At 47.5% G+C, this 19,010-nt stretch overlaps 1 protein-coding gene across 13 annotated transcripts in view; it reads left to right on the top strand.

Annotated features, from left to right (window-relative positions):
- BCL11A (BCL11 transcription factor A) overlaps positions 1–19,010 on the top strand; it is a 153,333-nt gene that overhangs the window by 123,587 nt on the left and 10,736 nt on the right. For 7 of the 13 annotated variants that reach the window (XM_062609695.1, XM_062609686.1, XM_062609675.1 and 4 more), the window contains one exon: positions 15,545–19,010. This exon is cut by the window's right edge and continues 2,249 nt beyond it. In XM_062609695.1, the coding sequence (XP_062465679.1) occupies positions 15,545–17,550 (2,006 nt within the window). In that variant the 3' untranslated portion in view covers positions 17,551–19,010. The remainder of the gene's footprint in view (positions 1–15,544) is intronic. The other 6 variants (XM_062609722.1, XM_062609713.1, XM_062609705.1 and 3 more) reach the window with 4 other exon arrangements.

Raw genomic sequence — 19,010 nt, 5'->3', positions numbered from 1 at the left:
CCCCAAGTCCTTTAGAGGCTTCTTCTATTGTCCACCCTCTACCCATGAGCTGCTGCGGGCAGTGTGCGAAATGATTGCGGGCTCGATTTAACAGCATCCCTCCTGCTTATCAGACTATATAATAACCATAGCTTTTAGGGGGGTGGGATCTTCTGGGGAGGGTGGGAGGCTGGGCAGTGAATGAGGAGGCCAGACACCATTGTCTGATGAAGAATGTGAGTCCCCGGGGGCGAGCGTGCCTGGGCTCGCCTTCCAAATTGTCCCAGCATCCATCCCCCCTCCTTTGCGGGATTTCCTTCTCCAGCCGGGGTTTTGTTTCGGAACAAGGGTTGGTCAAACAAGCTTTTGTTTGCGGTCAGTTGCTTGGCACACATACACCACTTCTGGTTGGGGGGACAATGAGGAAGCTGTTTCGGGGGCAGCTGCGGTGGGACTGAAAGGGAATACTGATGGAGAAAAGGGCGCGGGGAGGAAATAGCCCGGTGGAAATTAATTGGGAGGATCTTAACGAAGTCTGGGTGCTGCAGCATGGTTGGGAGGGTGGTGGGGAGCCCTTCGGTCCTGCTGCCTTGTGCTGGTTTTTGTTGCTTTCCCTTCCCCAGGATACCCCACCTCGGACCAATGAGAAAGATGGGCCCAGTATTTGTGACGATGCGTCTAAAAGGCTTTTCTTTCAGGAAGAAGTAAATTATTTAGGGCAATAAAAGAGTTTAATAGGAATTGTATAAAGTGAGACTGACTTCTTTGTCAGCAAAAATGGCAGCAAAACCTGTTCGTAGATGACATTACCTAAATGACATTACGTACGGATGTCCTTTCTTTCACATTTCCTGTAATCCTGTTACGGCATTGTCCCATTACCTCAAGCACTGTCATCTTCAAATGCTGTCAGATCTTAACTGGGTGGCCAAGGACATTGGGAGAGGATCGAGGTGAAGCTGATGGCAATTTCAGACCTGCCATATACACAGCCACCTCCCAGCCTGCCATGTATGGGGTGTTTTCTGATAGCGTGTTCAGGTAGTGATGACTCAAGGACTTTCACATCCTTTATGGAGCTGCTGCCCATCACTGTGGCATCCAGCACCCTTTCCGGGGGAGCACCAGTGGTTGGGTGCAGATGTGGGGTATAGGAGATGCTGGAGGAGGCAGGTGTGAGCTGTGTGCTCACTGGTGCTGGTTGGAAAGTGCTCCCATCCCTGAGAAACTGAGGACCCGGAGGTAAGCAGCTGGAAAACGCCCCTATGGGACCACAGGCAATGCATCCGCTGCCCATACAGCCTTCATGGCATTAACATCCATTTGCAAAGCACACCTTAAAATGCAATTAAGCGCAACATTTGGGTGTTAATTGTTCTTAACATTATTGCTCTCTTACTGTATTTTTTGCTAAAAAAAATGACGTGAGGCCAGTTTCTTTTCCTCCAGCCACAAACGTGGTTTCCAAAAGCACTACAAGACGTGGCAGCAAATGGGATTGTGACTTCTGCTGTTTACCTGCTGAAATATTTAACACTCTTAAGCCCGATGAGTGGGAAGCGCTGGCGTCGGAGCAGTCGCCTGTTTAAACTGGCAGCCCCTCTCATCAGGTTATAATAGCGCTGATGATAATTGCCAGCTCCAAGGGCAGGAACTGTTGGTTCATTATCTCTGGGTGCAGTGTTGTGCTCTTAAGGGGCTCTGGTCCCCCGTGGTGGCCACCAGACCTGGCTGCAGTGCAAGTAGCAGCAGCAAGGGACTGGCATGTGGCTCCTCAGTGAGTTGTCCTGTGTGGATGCAGAGATGCTGCTGGTAGGTCACAGTGTACCCCATGTCCTTCTCTGCATCAGGATGTCCAGCAGCATGTGTGGTGACCTTGCTAGTGTAGGCAGATGGATGATGGAGGTCCCAGCTCCCTTATCCAATGTGTTGTCAAAGAGGTGAAGAGTCAGAAAAGGAAAACTCATGGATGAAGAGCAGGACAGTGGCAACCACCTTCATTTGTCCCAACACAAGGGTCAGACATCAGCAAGGCTCAGAGTTTTTAGTCCCAGTGGTGCTAAAGGGCCTGGATCCCTAAATCTTCCTGCTGAAAAATAACAGTGAAACAGCCCATGGAGTAAGGGGGCATTTGTCCCCAGAAAGGGTGTTGTGATATGACCATATAGACACACGGATTATTCACCTAATCAGGTGAGGTTAGGGTTTTTTTATCGCTATCTGTTACTGGTATCTCAGCGCTGGCAGTTACAACATTTAATTGCATTTTCCTGTAAGGAAATGCTTATCTTGCTAAAAGATGGGATTCTCTACAATCAGTTTTGTAGGCTTAAAACTGTTTCCATTTCATTCTTTACCACCAGTGCTATCTTAATCCATCCTCCGAGGCCATTCCTCTGGTTTTATCCTCTGCTGAGCCAAGGTCATAAGCGGGTAAAAGTCTCCAGGCCAGGTCTTCCCAAATGGGTGCTGTCCTCAGCTGCCAATGGTTCTATCCCCTTCTCCTGCATAGGGCAGAAGTGACCAGCAAGATGTGCTGGAGCCATCCCATTCCCCCTTGTATCAGGTCTCAACCCAGTGCTCCTAAACTGGCCACGGTTTGTGCATCGCTGCCCCATCTGGCTACTAAATTGATGCTTTTTTTGGATGCTGGAGGAAAATTTTTCTCTGCTTTCTAAATCCTTTAATAACTGAGGATTTGGGTGTAAAAGCATTAACTGCACTCAGTTCACTGTGGTTTTTTTTCAGTCATAGCTTGGCTTTTTATTTCCCCTATAGGCACAGGAACCATTTATAGCCGAGGTGGGCCGAGTTTGCAACTTATTAATCTCTCCCTTGCATGTGGGTTGAAAAGAGACACCATGCCTTTATCAAAAGCCAGGCAAGCACAAAAGCCTATGCAAAATCATCATCAAATCCTATTAGAGGTGGAAAATATCTCTTAGATCATCTCATTCATTTCCCTGCCAATGCTAGACTGTTCCTGAGAGTTAATTTTCTGGTGTCTGCTGCTGACTCCCTGTTTGACTGCGGGTCTGTCAACTTGCCTTTGGGTTGTCGCTGTAACTTCCACTCATTTCCAAACAAGCCTCGTTTTGTTCAGTGGTTGCTTTATGTTGATATTTGCCTTGTGTTATGTATTATCAGTGTTTTCTACTTGGAGAGCATCAGTGAATTCGGGAAAGGCATCCCCATGGGATGGGTGTAATGAGTGCTTGGGGAGTGATGTCACCCAAACAGGGGCTCCATCCCCTGCAGGCACCACTACCTGCTGTAGGTATTGAGGAAATGAACATCTCAAGGGGAGGTTTCTCTCCTGGTGTTGTGGATGTGGGTTCAATGCGAGCAGATTGTCCTCTGTGAAGCATTCCTCTTCTCGCAGCCTTTGCTGGCGCCGCCTCCGATGAATTCCCACCCCAAAGTCCTGGTCTGGCTGCGACATCCACTCGGCAGGGGGAAAAAATAATAATAACTCGAAGTTGGAGCTATTTATAGCGTTGAGCAAATGCAGATTTCATCAGGGTTCGTTTCGGAGGAGGAAACAGCATCTAGGAGCCACTCGTAACTTCCCGCCGGCACTGGTGGCAGTGATGAATTCCCCGGCACGGTCCGGGCAGCCTCGGGAAGGTCGGTCTGGCTACTGTCACCCGGAAAGCATCAAAAGCAGGAGCTGTCGATGGCGACTTGCATTTGCAGGGAATCTGAGGGCTTCCTAATTAACTGAGGATCTCCAAGCCGGAGCGAAGCCGCTCGACAAGCCCCCTCGTACGCCTCAAGTGCCAGGGCTCAGCTGATCACCGCATCTAACAAGCGGCTGATTTTTTAACAGGAGCTCTGAGACTCAATCAGCTCCTAATGGCTCCGTTTCAAAACGTTTCAGTGCATTTTTCATCTCTTACACTGGGATTTATGCTCTTTGTTCCCTGCTCAAATATTCTGGCGCTCTTCCTTAATTTCAGGCTTCTGCCTTGCGATGGCTCCTCTGCCCTAACTAGGCAGATCATCGCTTGCCTTCCCCCTGCACGCGGTCCTCTTACCGCAGCCGCTCGCTCTGCTTTCTAATCAGCAAGTTTCAGAAATGCCCCTTTTCTCTGCCCCTGATGTGGATAGGCAGTGCTGCGGGGCCCGGAATTCCATAATTAGAAGGAAACCCATGCTTAAACAGCGTAATAAGAGCTGAAAAGTGGTTTCGTTTCAGCTTTCAACCCCCTCCCTTTAAGATAGAGAACGCAGTTTGCAAATGCACCTGATCTTGACCTCCTCCCCTGTTGATTTTATGCAGTGCCGCAGATTCGGGCTCATTTACACCAGGGTAAATGAGATCAAACCCTCATTTTGGCTGCATTCACAGCGGAGTAAGAATATGCACATTTAAACCAAGGGCTTCGAGCTGCTGGGAAAACCACGGGGGGAATCTTTCCCGTAATGAGACCCACGCAAGGCATCCTTGGGAAGGCAGCAGGATAAACTCCCACCTAAGCAGTGCTTAGGAACTGATGAATTCCGTTCAGGAAGGTAGGGAGTTAATCAGCAACTCTTTCAGACTTCTCCGTGTGTGTTTATGTTCAATGGCTTACCCATATCTTGGGCAATTATTCACGTGAAATAGAATATAAATCCCACCGCCTAATTTTTTCTCCGGAAAAATTCCACAAGGTAATCAAATCCTGAAGTGCATATTCTATTCCTGGGGTTTTATCAGTAAATCAGATTTTTATCATTTATCAGCGAAAGTTAGATTTAAGCATCCTCACTGTAATGTTTGAAAGATGAACATTTGTTTCAGCGGGTCCTGTGCCAATCAATAATCTTCCAGCTTGACTCAGCTATCAATTATTGCCGCAATTATTTGTCTAGTTGGATATTTAAAATGTCATCAGAAAGAGATGATTACATATTCCAGAAAGCAAGGCACTGTATAATCAGATGAACTGAATCCAGTTAAATGTAGTGTGGTACTAACCTGTCCTTCAAAGCTGAATTCTGCAGCGGCAACTGAAACAACAGCTTTCTGCATTATTGTAAGGAAGCAGATCTTAACCTTGGAACAGTGCGTGTTATTGGGGTCGGGTAATACTCGGGCGAGAGGAGACCTTGCAAGCCTGGAAATTGAATCAGCCTTACTGACATAAAGGAGGGTTGTTTTTTTTTGAGGGTGGGGGGGAGTGCTGGTTTTGTTGGATTTCATCTGCAAATCTATAAATAAGAAAATCCACTTTTTCTCTGCCTTTCTGGGAATTTAAACTCCTGAGCTCAAAGCGCCAAGTTTTCATGTGCCCTTTTTGCATTGCTTGACTTGATGTATGTATGGTAAATACTCTCTGTGCCCCGGGAATGCAATAAAGCTGTAGCAATTCTTGCAAGTCTTAACAACCTCCAAACTCCAGATATTCAGAGTATTATATCATTTTCAACTTCAAGGATATCTCAGCGATGGAGAGGAGACAGAATAATCCAGAGGAGACTGGACAACTTTATGATACCTTTTGGTCCCATTTGCAAAGCAGGGATGGGGAAAAATATATATTATTGATTCGACTAATACTTGCTTGTGCAAGTTATGAAACGAAACCTTGTAGGATCTGGTTCAGCACTTGCTGTGCTTGCAACTCCATGGTGACATTGAACTTGCTCAGGGACAGAATAAACCTTTGCCTTCATGGCAGATGATTTGCAAATAGAGGTGTCATTTGGGGGGACCTATGGGTCCCCTGACCCACTTTGTCAGGATGGTTTGCTGCTGGCTAAATACCATTAATTTGAAAGGGAGAGGAAAGCAGGCCAAAGGGGAAGGCTGGGAAAGAGGAGAGTGGAGAGGATCCATCTGGGGAAGGCAAAGGTGGAATAAGGCTTTTAAGGAGAGTCCCTCTGTGTGTGTTCCCAAGCCCATCGCTTGCCTGAGAGCTGGAGGGTTTTGGTTTCACTGGCACCCTGCCCAAGGCACTGGTGGGAGAAGGGGTGCTGTGGGATGGAGAAGGGACCTGGCAGTTGAGCAGGGCCAAGGACGGACTGTCAGGGACCACCACATCTCTGCAAGGCCATGATTTGAATGTATGTGCTTTACAGAGCCAGGCACATCAAATAGGGATGCTAATGTGCAAAAAGCAGCAAAATAAAGCCATAGGTGATGAGGAGACTTGATGGCCCAGCGGTGCCAGGGCTGCCTCGTGCCTGCTGGTGAGCCGTGGTGGGAAGGTGCCAGCCCCTGATTTCTCGCTAGGAGAAGGCTCACAGCCCTCTCAAAATGCCAGTGTTGCTTCAGTCTCTCCAGGCAAGCCCCATGCGGTAGAGCTGCCACATCCTCCAGAGAGGTCCCACAGCACTAATCACGTCTCCAAACAGTAGTGGCTCTTCCCAGGAAAGGAGCATCCTGGCTTTGCATCTGAGAGTCTCTGTATGTAGGGATATGCCTGTGCATCGCAGAGCAGTGTCCACAACACACACTCTGGCTTTGAGGCTGAGCAATGCCGGAGCTGGGATGCAAACCAGATACAAATCCCATGGAGGGCTCTGGGGTCTTGTGTCACATCACACCCCACGCCAGCAGGGATGGCCTGAGATGTCATTAGGGCATCTCCTTTCTTCCGTTGCAAGAAGGTTTTTGAAGTGCACCCTGCCTTTTCTTAAGGTGCTGCGGGCCAGGAATAACACAGTAGGAAAGGAAACAATTCCTCACATAGGTGTATGAGGGTGAATAAGGTAATTTGAAAGCTCTTTGTAGCTGTATAATTACAACATTGCATTTAAAAAGTGAATTCTTGTCTTGATTGTCCCCAGCAACCACTAGGTGAATGTGTGATTATGGACTGTTGGAGCATTTGGACTATTATGGACTGTGGTTTGCTGGGTAGTTAAGTTAGGCTTGAAAGGGCTTTGATGCTTTATTTGGAGCAGGGCTTAGATGAGGTTTGGTCCTTGGTGGGTTGCAGTCCAGGTGAACCTTCCAGCAGGGGACACCCAGGTAGGTCCAGAGGAGGTGATTTAGGAGGTCTCATCCCAGCAATGTCACTCCTGTTGGAGTCCATTCATTTACATTCATCACTGCGTGTCTGGGATGTTGGCTACTTCGCTAATGATATTTTTAGAGGAACGAGATGGTATCAGTGAGGAGTTCCTCCTGTGAGGCTGACAACAACATGTATTTCACCCTTTAGGTCCCGCTGCCAGTGTTGGAAGTTACTGAGCTACCACCCATGTGATGCTGCAGTCTGCATCACCTCTATTTGCCATCCCTGGGCATTAGGGTATAGCATACATGAGTGTGATCAGGTCTTCTTTGCTTGAGGGGTTTCTTCCCTTCCAAGCTGAATTCCAGTCACAGTGTTGTTTTCCGACTGTAGTTTTCTTCTGTTCCTCACTAATCAAGACACGACAGATTTCCACCCCCCTGAAGTTTTAAAAAAGCACAGAATCAGTCGCAGCCTCATCCCTCACTTGCCAAGTTGGAGCTCAAAGCAAGTTTTCTTGGTGGCCAAATCATAATCGCCTTCCAAAAGGGTGACAGACGTTGAGGTCGGGCTCGTACTCCTGGCAGTGTTGGGGTGCTCCAGCAGGACCCCAGCATCCTGCATCTCCGTGCCGAGGTCCAGCAAACCATCCAGTTTGTTGCTCTGCGTAATGAGGTATTCTTTTGGTGGGGGGAATTGGGTGAGATGGGGTTGGTTCTGAATGGGTAAATACACAAAATATGGTGAGGTTATCAACCAGACTGGTCATGGATGAAGACTTCTGCAAGGGCCAGATGTGCTCCAGGGGAGCCCGGCCTTTGGGCTGTGGATGGAGCCTTTCCTGCTCCTGACTGCACCCCACACCAAGGGATGCTCCATGTTACTCTTCTGCAGGAAGGAGCTGGCCTCCCTGTTTCCATCTTTTCCCACTCACTCCTTCCTCAGTCCCAAAATCCTGCTGTTGTGTAGAATCATTAGACTTGTTTGGGTTGGAAGGGACCTTAATGCTCATCCAGTTCCAACCCCCTGCCACGGGCAGGGGCACCTTGCACTAGGTTGGGTTGCTGAAATCAATAAAAATTTGGTTTTGGGAGAGAAAAAGGTGAATTCCTGGAGTTCCTAATTCCAGTCTAAATCTGAATGGCAATGCAGTGCCAGCTGTGCTGTTGTTTTTGTTATTGCTGTTGCTTGGGTTTCTCATTGAAGTTTGGTCCGTGGTGGCATTTTGGCCTGGTTCTTCTTTAAACGAGGGGCTTTTAAAGGGAGGTGTAATGAAAAACAGCAATATTGGTACTTGGTTTAGGAAATATTATGCCAGTTTTATTAATATTATTTCGGGGGGGGGGGTTGAATTTGCTGGAAGAATAATTGTTTTCAGGGATATCAGTGAGTCTTATTGGTAAAAATAGATAAGGAAAGGCTTGTAAAGGTGGTGAATGGGGTGCTGAGGGTCCCACAAGGCAAAACATCTAGGTTTTAGACATTTTCACAGCTAAGCCAGTCCCAGGACCCACCATTAGGCCTGTTCATAAACAGCAAGGACTTGATTTGCATTTCGTTTTTCAGATGCACAACATCAATGGTGCTTCTCGTTTCACAAGCAATGCTGCGTCACTTCCTAGAGAGTTCTGGGGACATTTTCCTTTTTCAGTGTTTCTGAATCTGATTCATCTAATGATAAAGAGAAAAGATTAGAGGGAAAGTACCCTGTTGTACGGAAATGCAGCTACTGCTGTCATTTATTAGTATTGTAATAATTATGACAACAGCAGTGACAGTGCTGATGCTAACAGCTACTTACAAACGGTTAATGATGGACCAGGTTAACAACGTACGTGCCTTTTGCAATCTGGAGAATCAGGAGGAAGAATTAGTGCAAGAAGGAGAAAATATGTTTGGACAGTTACAGTTTCCTGTCTAAACTGATGCTGCCGACTACCAGGAAAAGGTGAGTCACGACAAAGCAGCTATTTCTTACCAAGGGAGAAGTGGGCTGCTGCAGGCATGGAGGGGACCCACTTATCTCCTGGCCTTGTGATGCTTCCTGTGTCCCAACTGTTTCAGTTCTCTAGTTTTCAGTTGAGAGGAATTTCAAACAGTACAGATTTCCAAAAGAGAGAGGAAGGGAAAAAAGAGAGAGATTTGACAAGCCAGATGGAGAAGAACTGAATCAAGTACAAGTGGTAACAATTAACTACATTTTTTTTCTTGCCCCCCCCTTAGATATCATATCAACTCCAAATTTATCAGTCCAAAAATCAAGCAGTTGATATTAAAGCTGAGTAAAGAAGTTCCTGCATTTGGCTCAGGGTGTTCTTCTGATAATTGTTTGGTGATGAGCAGAAGAGAGGGGGGGATGCTTACTGCAGGTTGCTGTTTGAGTCTCTCTTAACTTCTGTTCTTTGGTGTTTGATAGCAGAAGGTGTGAATGTTCCCTGTAGGTGCAGGTAGCCCAGTAAAGACACCTTGGCTTTGCTTACACATTTGGGATTTTTGGGAAGGTGGAGAAAGCAGGAGCTAAGCCACCAAGGCTGGTGGTGCTGGCTTGTGGAGGGATGCTGCTGAGAACAAGGGCTGGACCATTAGGGCAGTGAGGGCCACATCCTGGTCTGCTTGGAGATTTCTCTGGCACAGGGATTTCTCTGAGGGAGTAAATCTGCAGCTGTGAATAAAATCCTTGGAAATTCCATTGGCATGGAGGCAGCCAGTGTTTACGCCGCTGTTTTGTTTGGGAAAACACTGGGAAAACTGGGGTGTCTCTAATAGTGTGTGTTTGTATGCAGCCCGTACGATGCCCTGTGCTACAATACTCGTTACATTAACATCTTGCTCTATAAGCTGGTGGTCCTTCTCAAACAACATCTTGCTGCCTGTTTCGGACAGGGGCACTGAGAGGATGCTGCATGTGGTGTTTCGAGCATTGTTCTTCTGTCAAGTGCTGGTGTGTCCAGTGAGCAGCTTTCCTGTATCCAGCCCTGACTTTTGAGAAACGAAGGAAGCTCTTCCAAAGCACATTGGCACCCGCATGCAGATTATTCCATTACTCACTTGGCAGTGCCTGAACTTGCATGCCTAGCTCCAGAAATCCTTTTGTGATTCTTTCACTTTCCCCCTCCCAGCAGTGGCATCTAGCTGACAGCTTCTCCTCCCAGCTGGTCTCCTCCCCAGCATCTTGTCTGGCTTTGCTGCTGGTGGCTGTGGACACGGCTGTGGGTCTTGCTCAAAGCCAGCTATATTGTGCCTGGAGATGTTGGCTTGCATCGACTCGGACTTTTAGCGTGCTGGGTGTATCTGTGAGCACAGTAAAGAAGAGCCAGGGTTTATTTAAATATCAGAAAAGCCCCTTAATGCTGAGAGCAGCCATCTCTTTGTATTTTACTGACTAATTGTGCCAACTGCCCTTAAAGGGACTCAAATGCCAATATCCGTCCCACTCATTTGTTAACATTTTTCAGATCAAAAGCTAAATCTGTCACTTGTGTGTCACTGGTTAAATCACTTCTTTTGGGGGCATAAGAGCTCTTCTGCTGCTTATATTTTTTAGGCAGGAGCCGATGACTTCAGAGACACTAAACATTTGTGTTATGGTGAAATACTGTGCCCTGTCATTAGTCCTTTGCTGGCTGGGGTGTAGGAAAGGAATAAATACGTAATGGTGGGTGAGGCTTCACTGCATGAGACTGGTCAGGTTTCATATTGGCCCCATGTTTGTATTTGGTACATGGTATCCCCGTGTAATTCTCCTATAGGGGTAATTTCCCAAATATGAAGCAAATGAGCAGTAAAATTGACTGGGAGGAAAAATGTAGACACAAAAATGTGAATGGTAATTGGAAGCTATTTGTAAAGAGATGATGAGCTGTCCAGGAAGGAGAGGGCAACTCTGGCCCAAATCCAAAACCTACTTCACCCGCTCCAGTGGTGAGATGAGAACAGCAATTAGATATTAAAAAAATCAATAGATGACAATTAAAAAATGGGAAAGAGATAGCAATCAATGGCAGTGAGAAATCATCGTGGGTAGAGAACTGGCCAGGAGAGGACAAGGAAAACTCTTACCCAGCACTGATGGGGAGAAGAGAAGAGCTTCTCAGGGTCCTGAAGGAAAGAGAAACCCTTGAAGTGGCACATGGAAGAAGCAATAAGGTAGAAGTTTGCAATGAGTATTTCTGCTGTAGACTTGGAAAGCAGCAGTGTTATGTTTTTGTATCATAGGTGGCCGATGAAGCTTTTTCTAGCTTATGATGATCTTAAAGTTCTTTTCCGACCCAGCTGATTCTGTGATGAGTTGCCAAGGATGATGTTATACAAGGTGCAATGGAAATAAATATTTTTAAATGAAAAAGCCCTGTCAACTTGCACCCAGAAATCCCTGAAGAATTGGTATGTGAATGCTGGTTTTTAGTAAAGCTTATGGACTGGGAAAATGCTGTCAAGAGCTCATCGGGGTAAGCGGGGGAGAGTTGGCAACACTTTGCTTATCTCTACTGGGAAGAATAATTGAAGAGCCTATATAAGATGGAATTGATAAAGAATTAAAGGATAGAAATATAATTCATGCCACTCAACTTAGATTTATGGAATATAGATCTTGTCAAATAAACCTGATTTCATTCTTCCAGATGACAACTTTGGTTGATAAATGTAGATGAAATAGACTGTGCAAGGCGTTGGACGCGGCGCTGTGTGACATTGTGTGTAGGAAGACCGAGCACTGGGCGGTATCGCTAGGGTGGGTGATTCAGAGATGGTTAAGAGCATGGTTGGGTACAGCCTGCTCTGGTCCTTGGACAGAAGAATGGAATTGGGGCCGTGCTTACAGAGCTGAGGCGCGGTGCCCCAGAAGGCAGCAGCTCTGATGGAGGTGATGGAGGCTTCAAGGAAAACCAACCCCTTCCCAGCATGATGCTGGGGTGAGAAAGGCTTGAGTAGTGAAGGAGGACGGAGGGGTGGCTTGGGGTTGTAAAAATGACTGTATATAGAAGCGTGCCTTGATTTCTGGGTGCACAAATATTCTTGGTGTGCAGAGGGAAGGCCACATTGTGTACCAGAGGGCTTTTCAGTGTATAAACCCCCAAAAAAAGCCCTCAGTAGAAAAGGAGAATGGGTAGAGGTTGGAGCCAGAGGAATTCAGGTACCCAGGTACCTGTCTTGAGTGTGGTTAGCTGTGAGGGTGAACTGTAGGACAAGCAGTGGATCCTGTCCTTGTCTTCTGAGCTGGTTTGAATGGTTTTCACTGGAATTTCATGCATGGCCCTAAAGACAATTTGCCAGCTGGAGGAGGTCATGCTTTACCCAAAGATATCTCGTTGGCCATGGCTTAAGACAACGGAGAAACTTGTATTGCAGAAAAGTTAGAGAATGAGAGCTGGTGATCCCTTTTGACCTTAAATTCCTTGATGCAAAGCAGTTGAGGATGTGAGCTCCAGCCCCACTGCTGGTGGCCAAGGAGGGCTGGTTCAGCATTCCTGCTGTCCTCTTGGAAATCAGCTGAAAGTCCCTATGGCATCACAGTGTTGCTTTGGATAACACATCCCATCACGTTGCCCCAGTGGACAATGCGGTACAGAGGCCCATGGGACCTTCTCCAGCTCTGTCCTTGGCCAGCACCACCTACTGCATCTCCCTGTTGTGCTTGTGGTCTTGCACAGACGCTTTAGCTGGGAAATGCATGTGGATGTAAAGACCCATAGCTTGGAGACATCAGTGCACCCACAGCCTTCGGGTCCTATGATCCTGCCTGGCTTCTGGGGGGACCCAAATGCTGCACCATAAACCATATTGGTGGGATGGGAGGAAGGAAAAGGCGAGTTCCCTTCCAAAACCAGGGGTTGCTGCAGCGGCCTAAGGACCTGTCTCATTGCTGGCGGGCAACGCATGGATTAGTGCCATAATTCTTGCAGTTTGGCAAGGCTGCATCAGACTGGAACGTATCTCTAGGTGGTGATATGGTCAGTCAATAGCCTTCATAATTAATCAAGCACTAATAGACAAATTAGAAATCGTGTCTCTTCAAAGCAGGAGGTGGAGGCAAATGGCTGCTGGATTTTAACTGTTTCGCTGCTTTGATTTTATTGCCTGGTTTCACGTTGCTCCCTTGGAGATGTTGGGTTGTTTATAGGGGAAGTTTTGTACATAAACATGATTTTGAATTTAAATTATTCTCTTGATTACCAAACGCGGATGGTGAATTGAAAACTTGTTTTTCAGGCAAGCACATGAAGAATAATATTACATTTTACACTCCACTAAATCAATGTAGCCCTAATTTTGCCATGCAGGAAATCAATTCCAGTCTTTGTAACAGTCGAAGATGTTATGAACAAAGTAATTTCGCAAATTATGGCGAGTAACACATTTATTGATGACTGTAGTTTAGGAATTTAGAATTTGTGAGTGCTGTAATATAATAAGGCCGTACTGGCAGGAGCTGAGTGAAATACAGATTATACGGTGAAACTGTAATGCATCATTTGCTATTAGTGGACTGGTAATAATTACCAGTTTCAAAGCAGCTTTTTCCATGTAATCTTTAGTCTCAGTCGTAACAGCCCTTCTCATTGACATTATGATTACACGAGCTGCCCTTATGATCTAGAATATCTAGTTGATGGGAATACTAAAATGTGGTAGCGAACGCTTGATGTTGTATCCTCATTAGAAGATAAAATGCTATTTTCTCTGACCTGATCTATAAGGTAGAGAGGCGAGGCAGCGTTACATTGTTAGCTCCCACCGTGGTGTTAAAAACTTCCACTTCATTATGGTGAAGCAAGATGAAATTTCCCCATTGAAGATTCTTTTTTTTTCCCCGAGCTCACAAATGAGCATAGGAGTGTGAAAGTCCAATTGAATTTCCCTCTCATTTCAGCAGATTTAAGTATTTATCTGCACTCATGCGCCTGGCACATGCTAAACACCGCAGTGCATTTTATTCCGACGCTGCTTTCAGGATGAAACGCTAAATATTATTCCAAGGGCTTTTCAAGTGATTAAAGTGTTAAATGCCTGCTGTAGATGATTTAGTCTCTTTTTACTCGCCTGATTCAGCTTCTCAGGCCAGACGTAGAGTAACCACAGGGCTGGGAGGCAGGGAGGAAAGCTGTGATGGGGCCTCTTGTATCCCCACATCATTGCTCAGCTCGCTAGAGAATGAAAATGCCCATAGGAAGCTTTTCTTCCTCTCCTCCCAAGTGAGATGGGAAACAAGATGAGCGCAGATAAAGCAATGTTTTCTTTCCAGATCTTCACATTTGGCTTTTTCTTTTCCTTTCCTTCATATTAGGCAAATAGGGAAAACCTAACAGTAGCAGCTCTTAGTGCCAGCACGTAAAGAGGTTTACCCAGGAGTGGTGCCTGTGGAGCCAGATACACGTAATGTAACTGCTGGATCAGGGCAGGAGTATGTGGTGCAGGCAGTTATCACCCCAAGCACTGATGCTCTTTGAGGTCTTCTGGTTTATTCCTCAACAAACCTCAAGATCATGTTTATTTTTCCAAATATCACTGAAGAGCAGCTCTACATGAACTGCTGAACAGGGCTGGGAACGAATTTCTATCCTCATAGCTCCAGTTTACCAGCATTTAGCAAAACATCCATAGGGGGGTGGAAGTGAATTATTTACCAAATCACAGTCATCGATAAAAGCACTCTCACCTTTGCCATATCTCACACGACCCCTTCCTTGTGGGCAGCCCTCAAAAACTTACTCACCCCCCTTGTTTTGCCATATATTAGAAGGGGCTGCTTTCTGCTGTCATTATTAGCCGGCTTTTTGTTTAGTTATTTATTAGTTGGTTGCTCTTTTATAATGTCCATGTTATCTCCAAAAATAAATTATCATGAAATAGAGTTAGCTCGCTACTTGCCAAAGTGGCATTTACCATCCTCAGCTTCTTTTCAGTGCGAGAGAAATAATGTGGCTCCGGCAGGGCGCGTGGCCAGGCCGCCTGGACACCCTCCAGCTCTTTCCCTGGCAGAGCTGCTGCTCTCTCTGCCTTCCCCTTTCCCCATCCCATGCTATGTTTTTATTTAACTTTTTCCCCTTTTTTCTCTTTATTGGCCCCGGAGTTGAATCTGTGCTGAAAAGCAGGAGATACTGTCCATTTTTGTACTTATCATTAGTCTCATAAGCAAGAGGCTGATGCGGTGATGCCCAGCTTGCCAGCAGTTGGGATCCTTTGCGTTGCTGCTTTGAACTGATGTGCGTGGTTTTCTGGAGTGCTTTTTAGAAGATCTATATTTATACAGATATAAATTTATATTTATATTTTATATTTATACAGATAAATAATCTTAGTTCAGTTTAAATATTAGCAGCCTCTGGCATCCATTGACTTTACCATCTCATATTATTTATATCTTGTTTTGCTGGAGTTACCCTCTGGGGTTCAGTTCCGAACCCAGGGCTGGGGACAGTGGGAAGGGGTGGGGTGGGTCTTGTCCCTCCCCATCACACCCCTCATGTCCCCCTATCCCCTTCCTGTGCCTAAGCTGGGATGTCCCTTCCCCAGCTCCCAGGTGAGCATCCCAAAGGAGAGCAGCTTAGGCAGGGAGACAGCTCTCATCTGCCGGTGCATGGCCGAAGATTGACGCTGCTTGTTGTGTTATTTTGCAGGTAAAGACGAGCCCAGCAGCTACACGTGTACGACTTGTAAACAGCCTTTCAACAGCGCCTGGTTCCTCTTGCAGCACGCACAGAACACGCACGGCTTACGGATCTACCTAGAAAGCGAGCACGGCAGCCCCCTGACGCCACGGGTTGGTATCCCAACAGGACTAGGTGCAGAGTGCCCTTCCCAGCCACCTCTCCACGGGATTCACATTGCAGACAATAACCCTTTTAACCTGCTCAGAATACCCGGCTCGGTCTCGAGGGAGGCGTCGGGGCTGGGAGAAGGGCGCTTCCCACCCACACCGCCCCTCTTTAGCCCTCCCCCGAGGCACCATTTGGATCCGCATCGCATTGAGCGCCTGGGTGCGGAAGAAATGGCTCTGGCCACCCATCACCCTAGTGCCTTTGACAGGGTGCTGCGACTGAACCCCATGGCGATGGAGCCCCCCGCTATGGATTTCTCCCGGAGGCTGCGGGAGCTGGCCGGCAACACCTCCAGCCCACCCTTGTCCCCGAGCCGGCCCAGCCCTATGCAAAGGTTGCTGCAGCCCTTCCAGCCCGGCAGCAAGCCCCCGTTCCTGGCCACACCGCCCCTTCCTCCTCTGCAGTCTGCTCCTCCTCCTTCCCAGCCGCCCATGAAGTCCAAGTCCTGCGAGTTCTGCGGGAAGACCTTCAAGTTTCAGAGCAACCTGGTGGTCCACCGCCGGAGCCACACTGGGGAGAAGCCCTACAAGTGCAACCTCTGCGACCATGCCTGCACGCAGGCCAGCAAGCTGAAGCGCCACATGAAGACCCACATGCACAAGTCATCCCCTATGACGGTGAAGTCGGACGATGGGCTCTCCACTGCCAGCTCCCCTGAGCCGGGCACCAGCGACCTGGTCGGCAGCGCCAGCAGCGCCCTCAAGTCTGTGGTGGCCAAGTTCAAGAGCGAGAACGACCCCAACATGATCCCTGAGAATGGGGATGAGGAAGAGGAGGAAGAGGAGGAGGAGGAGGAGGAGGAAGAGGAGGAAGAGGAGGAGGACTTGAACGAGAGCGACCGGCCGGACTACGGCTTTGGGATGAGCTTGGAGGCAGCCCGCCACCACGAGAACAACTCTCGGGCCGGCGAGGAGGGTCGGTCGATGCCGGACGTCATGCAGGGCATGGTCTTGAGCTCCATGCAACACTTCAGCGAGGCCTTCCACCAGGTCCTGGGGGAGAAACACAAGCGGGGCCACCTCCCCGAGCCCGAGGTGCACAGGGACACTTGCGACGAAGACTCGGTGGCCGGCGAGTCCGACCGCATCGACGAAGGGGCAGTGAACGGCCGGGGCTGCTCCCCGGGGGAATCCGCCTCGGGAGGCTTGTCCAAAAAGCTGCTGCTGGGTAGCCCCAGCTCCTTGAGCCCCTTCTCCAAACGCATCAAGCTGGAGAAGGAGTTCGACCTGCCGGCCGCTGCCATGCCCAACACCGAGAACGTTTATTCCCAATGGCTGGCAGGCTACGCTGCATCCCGGCAGCTGAAAGACCCCTTCCTCAGCTTCGGCGACTCCCGACAATCGCCCTTCGCCTCCTCCTCCGAGCATTCCTCGGAGAACGGCAGCCTGCGCTTCTCCACGCCGCCGGGCGAGCTGGACGGAGGGATCTCAGGCCGCAGCGGCACGGGAAGCGGAGGGAGCACCCCCCATATTAGTGGCCCGGGCCCTGGGAGGCCCAGCTCAAAAGAGGGCAGACGCAGCGACACTTGTGAGTACTGTGGGAAGGTCTTCAAGAACTGTAGTAATCTCACCGTCCACAGACGGAGCCACACGGGCGAGAGGCCGTATAAGTGTGAGCTTTGCAACTACGCCTGCGCCCAGAGTAGCAAGCTCACCCGGCACATGAAAACACACGGGCAGGTGGGAAAGGACGTTTACAAATGCGAGATTTGTAAGATGCCTTTTAGCGTGTACAGTACCCTGGAGAAACACATGAAAAAATGGCACAGTGATCGAGTCTTGAATAACGAGATAAAAACTGAATAGAGGTATATTCGTTACCCCCCCCCCCATTCACCCCCATCCCTTCCCCACATCCCCGTAGAGGTTTTTCTAGTCCCTTGTGATGGAAATCATGGAAAGCTAAGGATATTTGGAAAGTGCTTGTCACCAGCACACCCTGTTTATTTTCTTTTTGTTCTCACCGTTTGAATGCATGATCTGTATCGGGGCAATACTATTGCATTTGACGCAAACTTTGAGCCTTTCTCTTGTGCAATAATTTACATGTTGTGTATGTTGGGGTTGTTTTTATTTTCTTATTTTTGGTTTGGTTTGTTTTGGGTTTTTTTTTTTTTGGTTTTGGTTTGTTTCTTCTTTTTTCTTCTTCTTCTTTTCATTTTTTTTGGATTAGACAGCATGTATGGTATGTTATGGCTGTTTTTAAATTGTCCCTGATTAGTTGCTGAGCAAACACGTCGCTGTTTCCAGTTCCGTTCGGGAAAAGAAAGAAAGAAAGAAAGAGAAAAAAAAAAAAGAGGAAAAAAGGAAAAAAAAAAAGCAAAACAAAACCAAACCCAAGAGCAAACAAAACCGACCATGCTGCATACATCCTGTAATACATATCATGTACAGTTTTGTTTTGTGACGTGCGAAGGAAAACACGCTTTGGGTAACCCTCTACGGACAGGAGCGATAGCACCGAAGAAGCGTTGCGTTAGCTAGATTTGCTGTCTTAAAAAAGGAATAAGCCCACCGATTGGAGTGTACCCATTAGACAAAAGGAAAAAGGCCTTGAATTGGAAAGTAACCGACTGCCACCAGTCAGAAAGAGGTAGATTTCTGTTAGCGTTTGGTTTTAAAACACACATAATACACACACACACACATACAAATAATGTGAGTGCCTTGGATCTGTCGCGGCCGATGCCGATGGCTCCTCTCTGCTCGTCCTCCACGCGTAGCTCGTCTCCCACCGAGCGTGTGAGCCCCGTCTCGTGGCTCTTACAACGCCGGCTACTTAAGAACGAAGAGGAAAGAGAAAACTTTAAGGAAGAGAAAGAAATGGCCCGCTCAGTCCTAGTTAATCATCATTCTCCCCCCGCCTTTTATTATTATAATAATAATAATTATTATTTTTTAAAGCAGAACTGATCGTACCAGTCTAAAATCCCTCTTCGCTCCTGGAGAGAGCTTAAAACAAGATATAGGACCTTCCCCCCCCCCCCCCCGCCCCAAACTTTTATCTTCCCCTCCCCATTGATGATTAAATAGAATGTGAAACGCGCAGAGGCCCTTCAATGCCATTAAATACACAAGTAAGGAAATCCGTTTGATGAAGATATTTACTTTTAATAATATCTTTTATTGATTCTGGCACCAAAAGCAAATAAATCCGGAGCCACTTGGTTGTCAAAGCTGACAATCAAATTATAAACTTTTAAGACCTCGTGTGTACCATATAAAGAATAAAAATAAGACTGGCAATAATATTTTACCGAGTGTAA

This window comes from Pezoporus occidentalis, unplaced genomic scaffold, assembly GCF_034315485.1.
Source record: "Pezoporus occidentalis ecotype Australia unplaced genomic scaffold, CSIRO_AGI_Poc_V1 ctg10, whole genome shotgun sequence".
NCBI lineage: Eukaryota > Metazoa > Chordata > Aves > Psittaciformes > Psittacidae > Pezoporus > Pezoporus occidentalis.
This window is presented reverse-complemented; position numbering and strand designations above follow the sequence as displayed.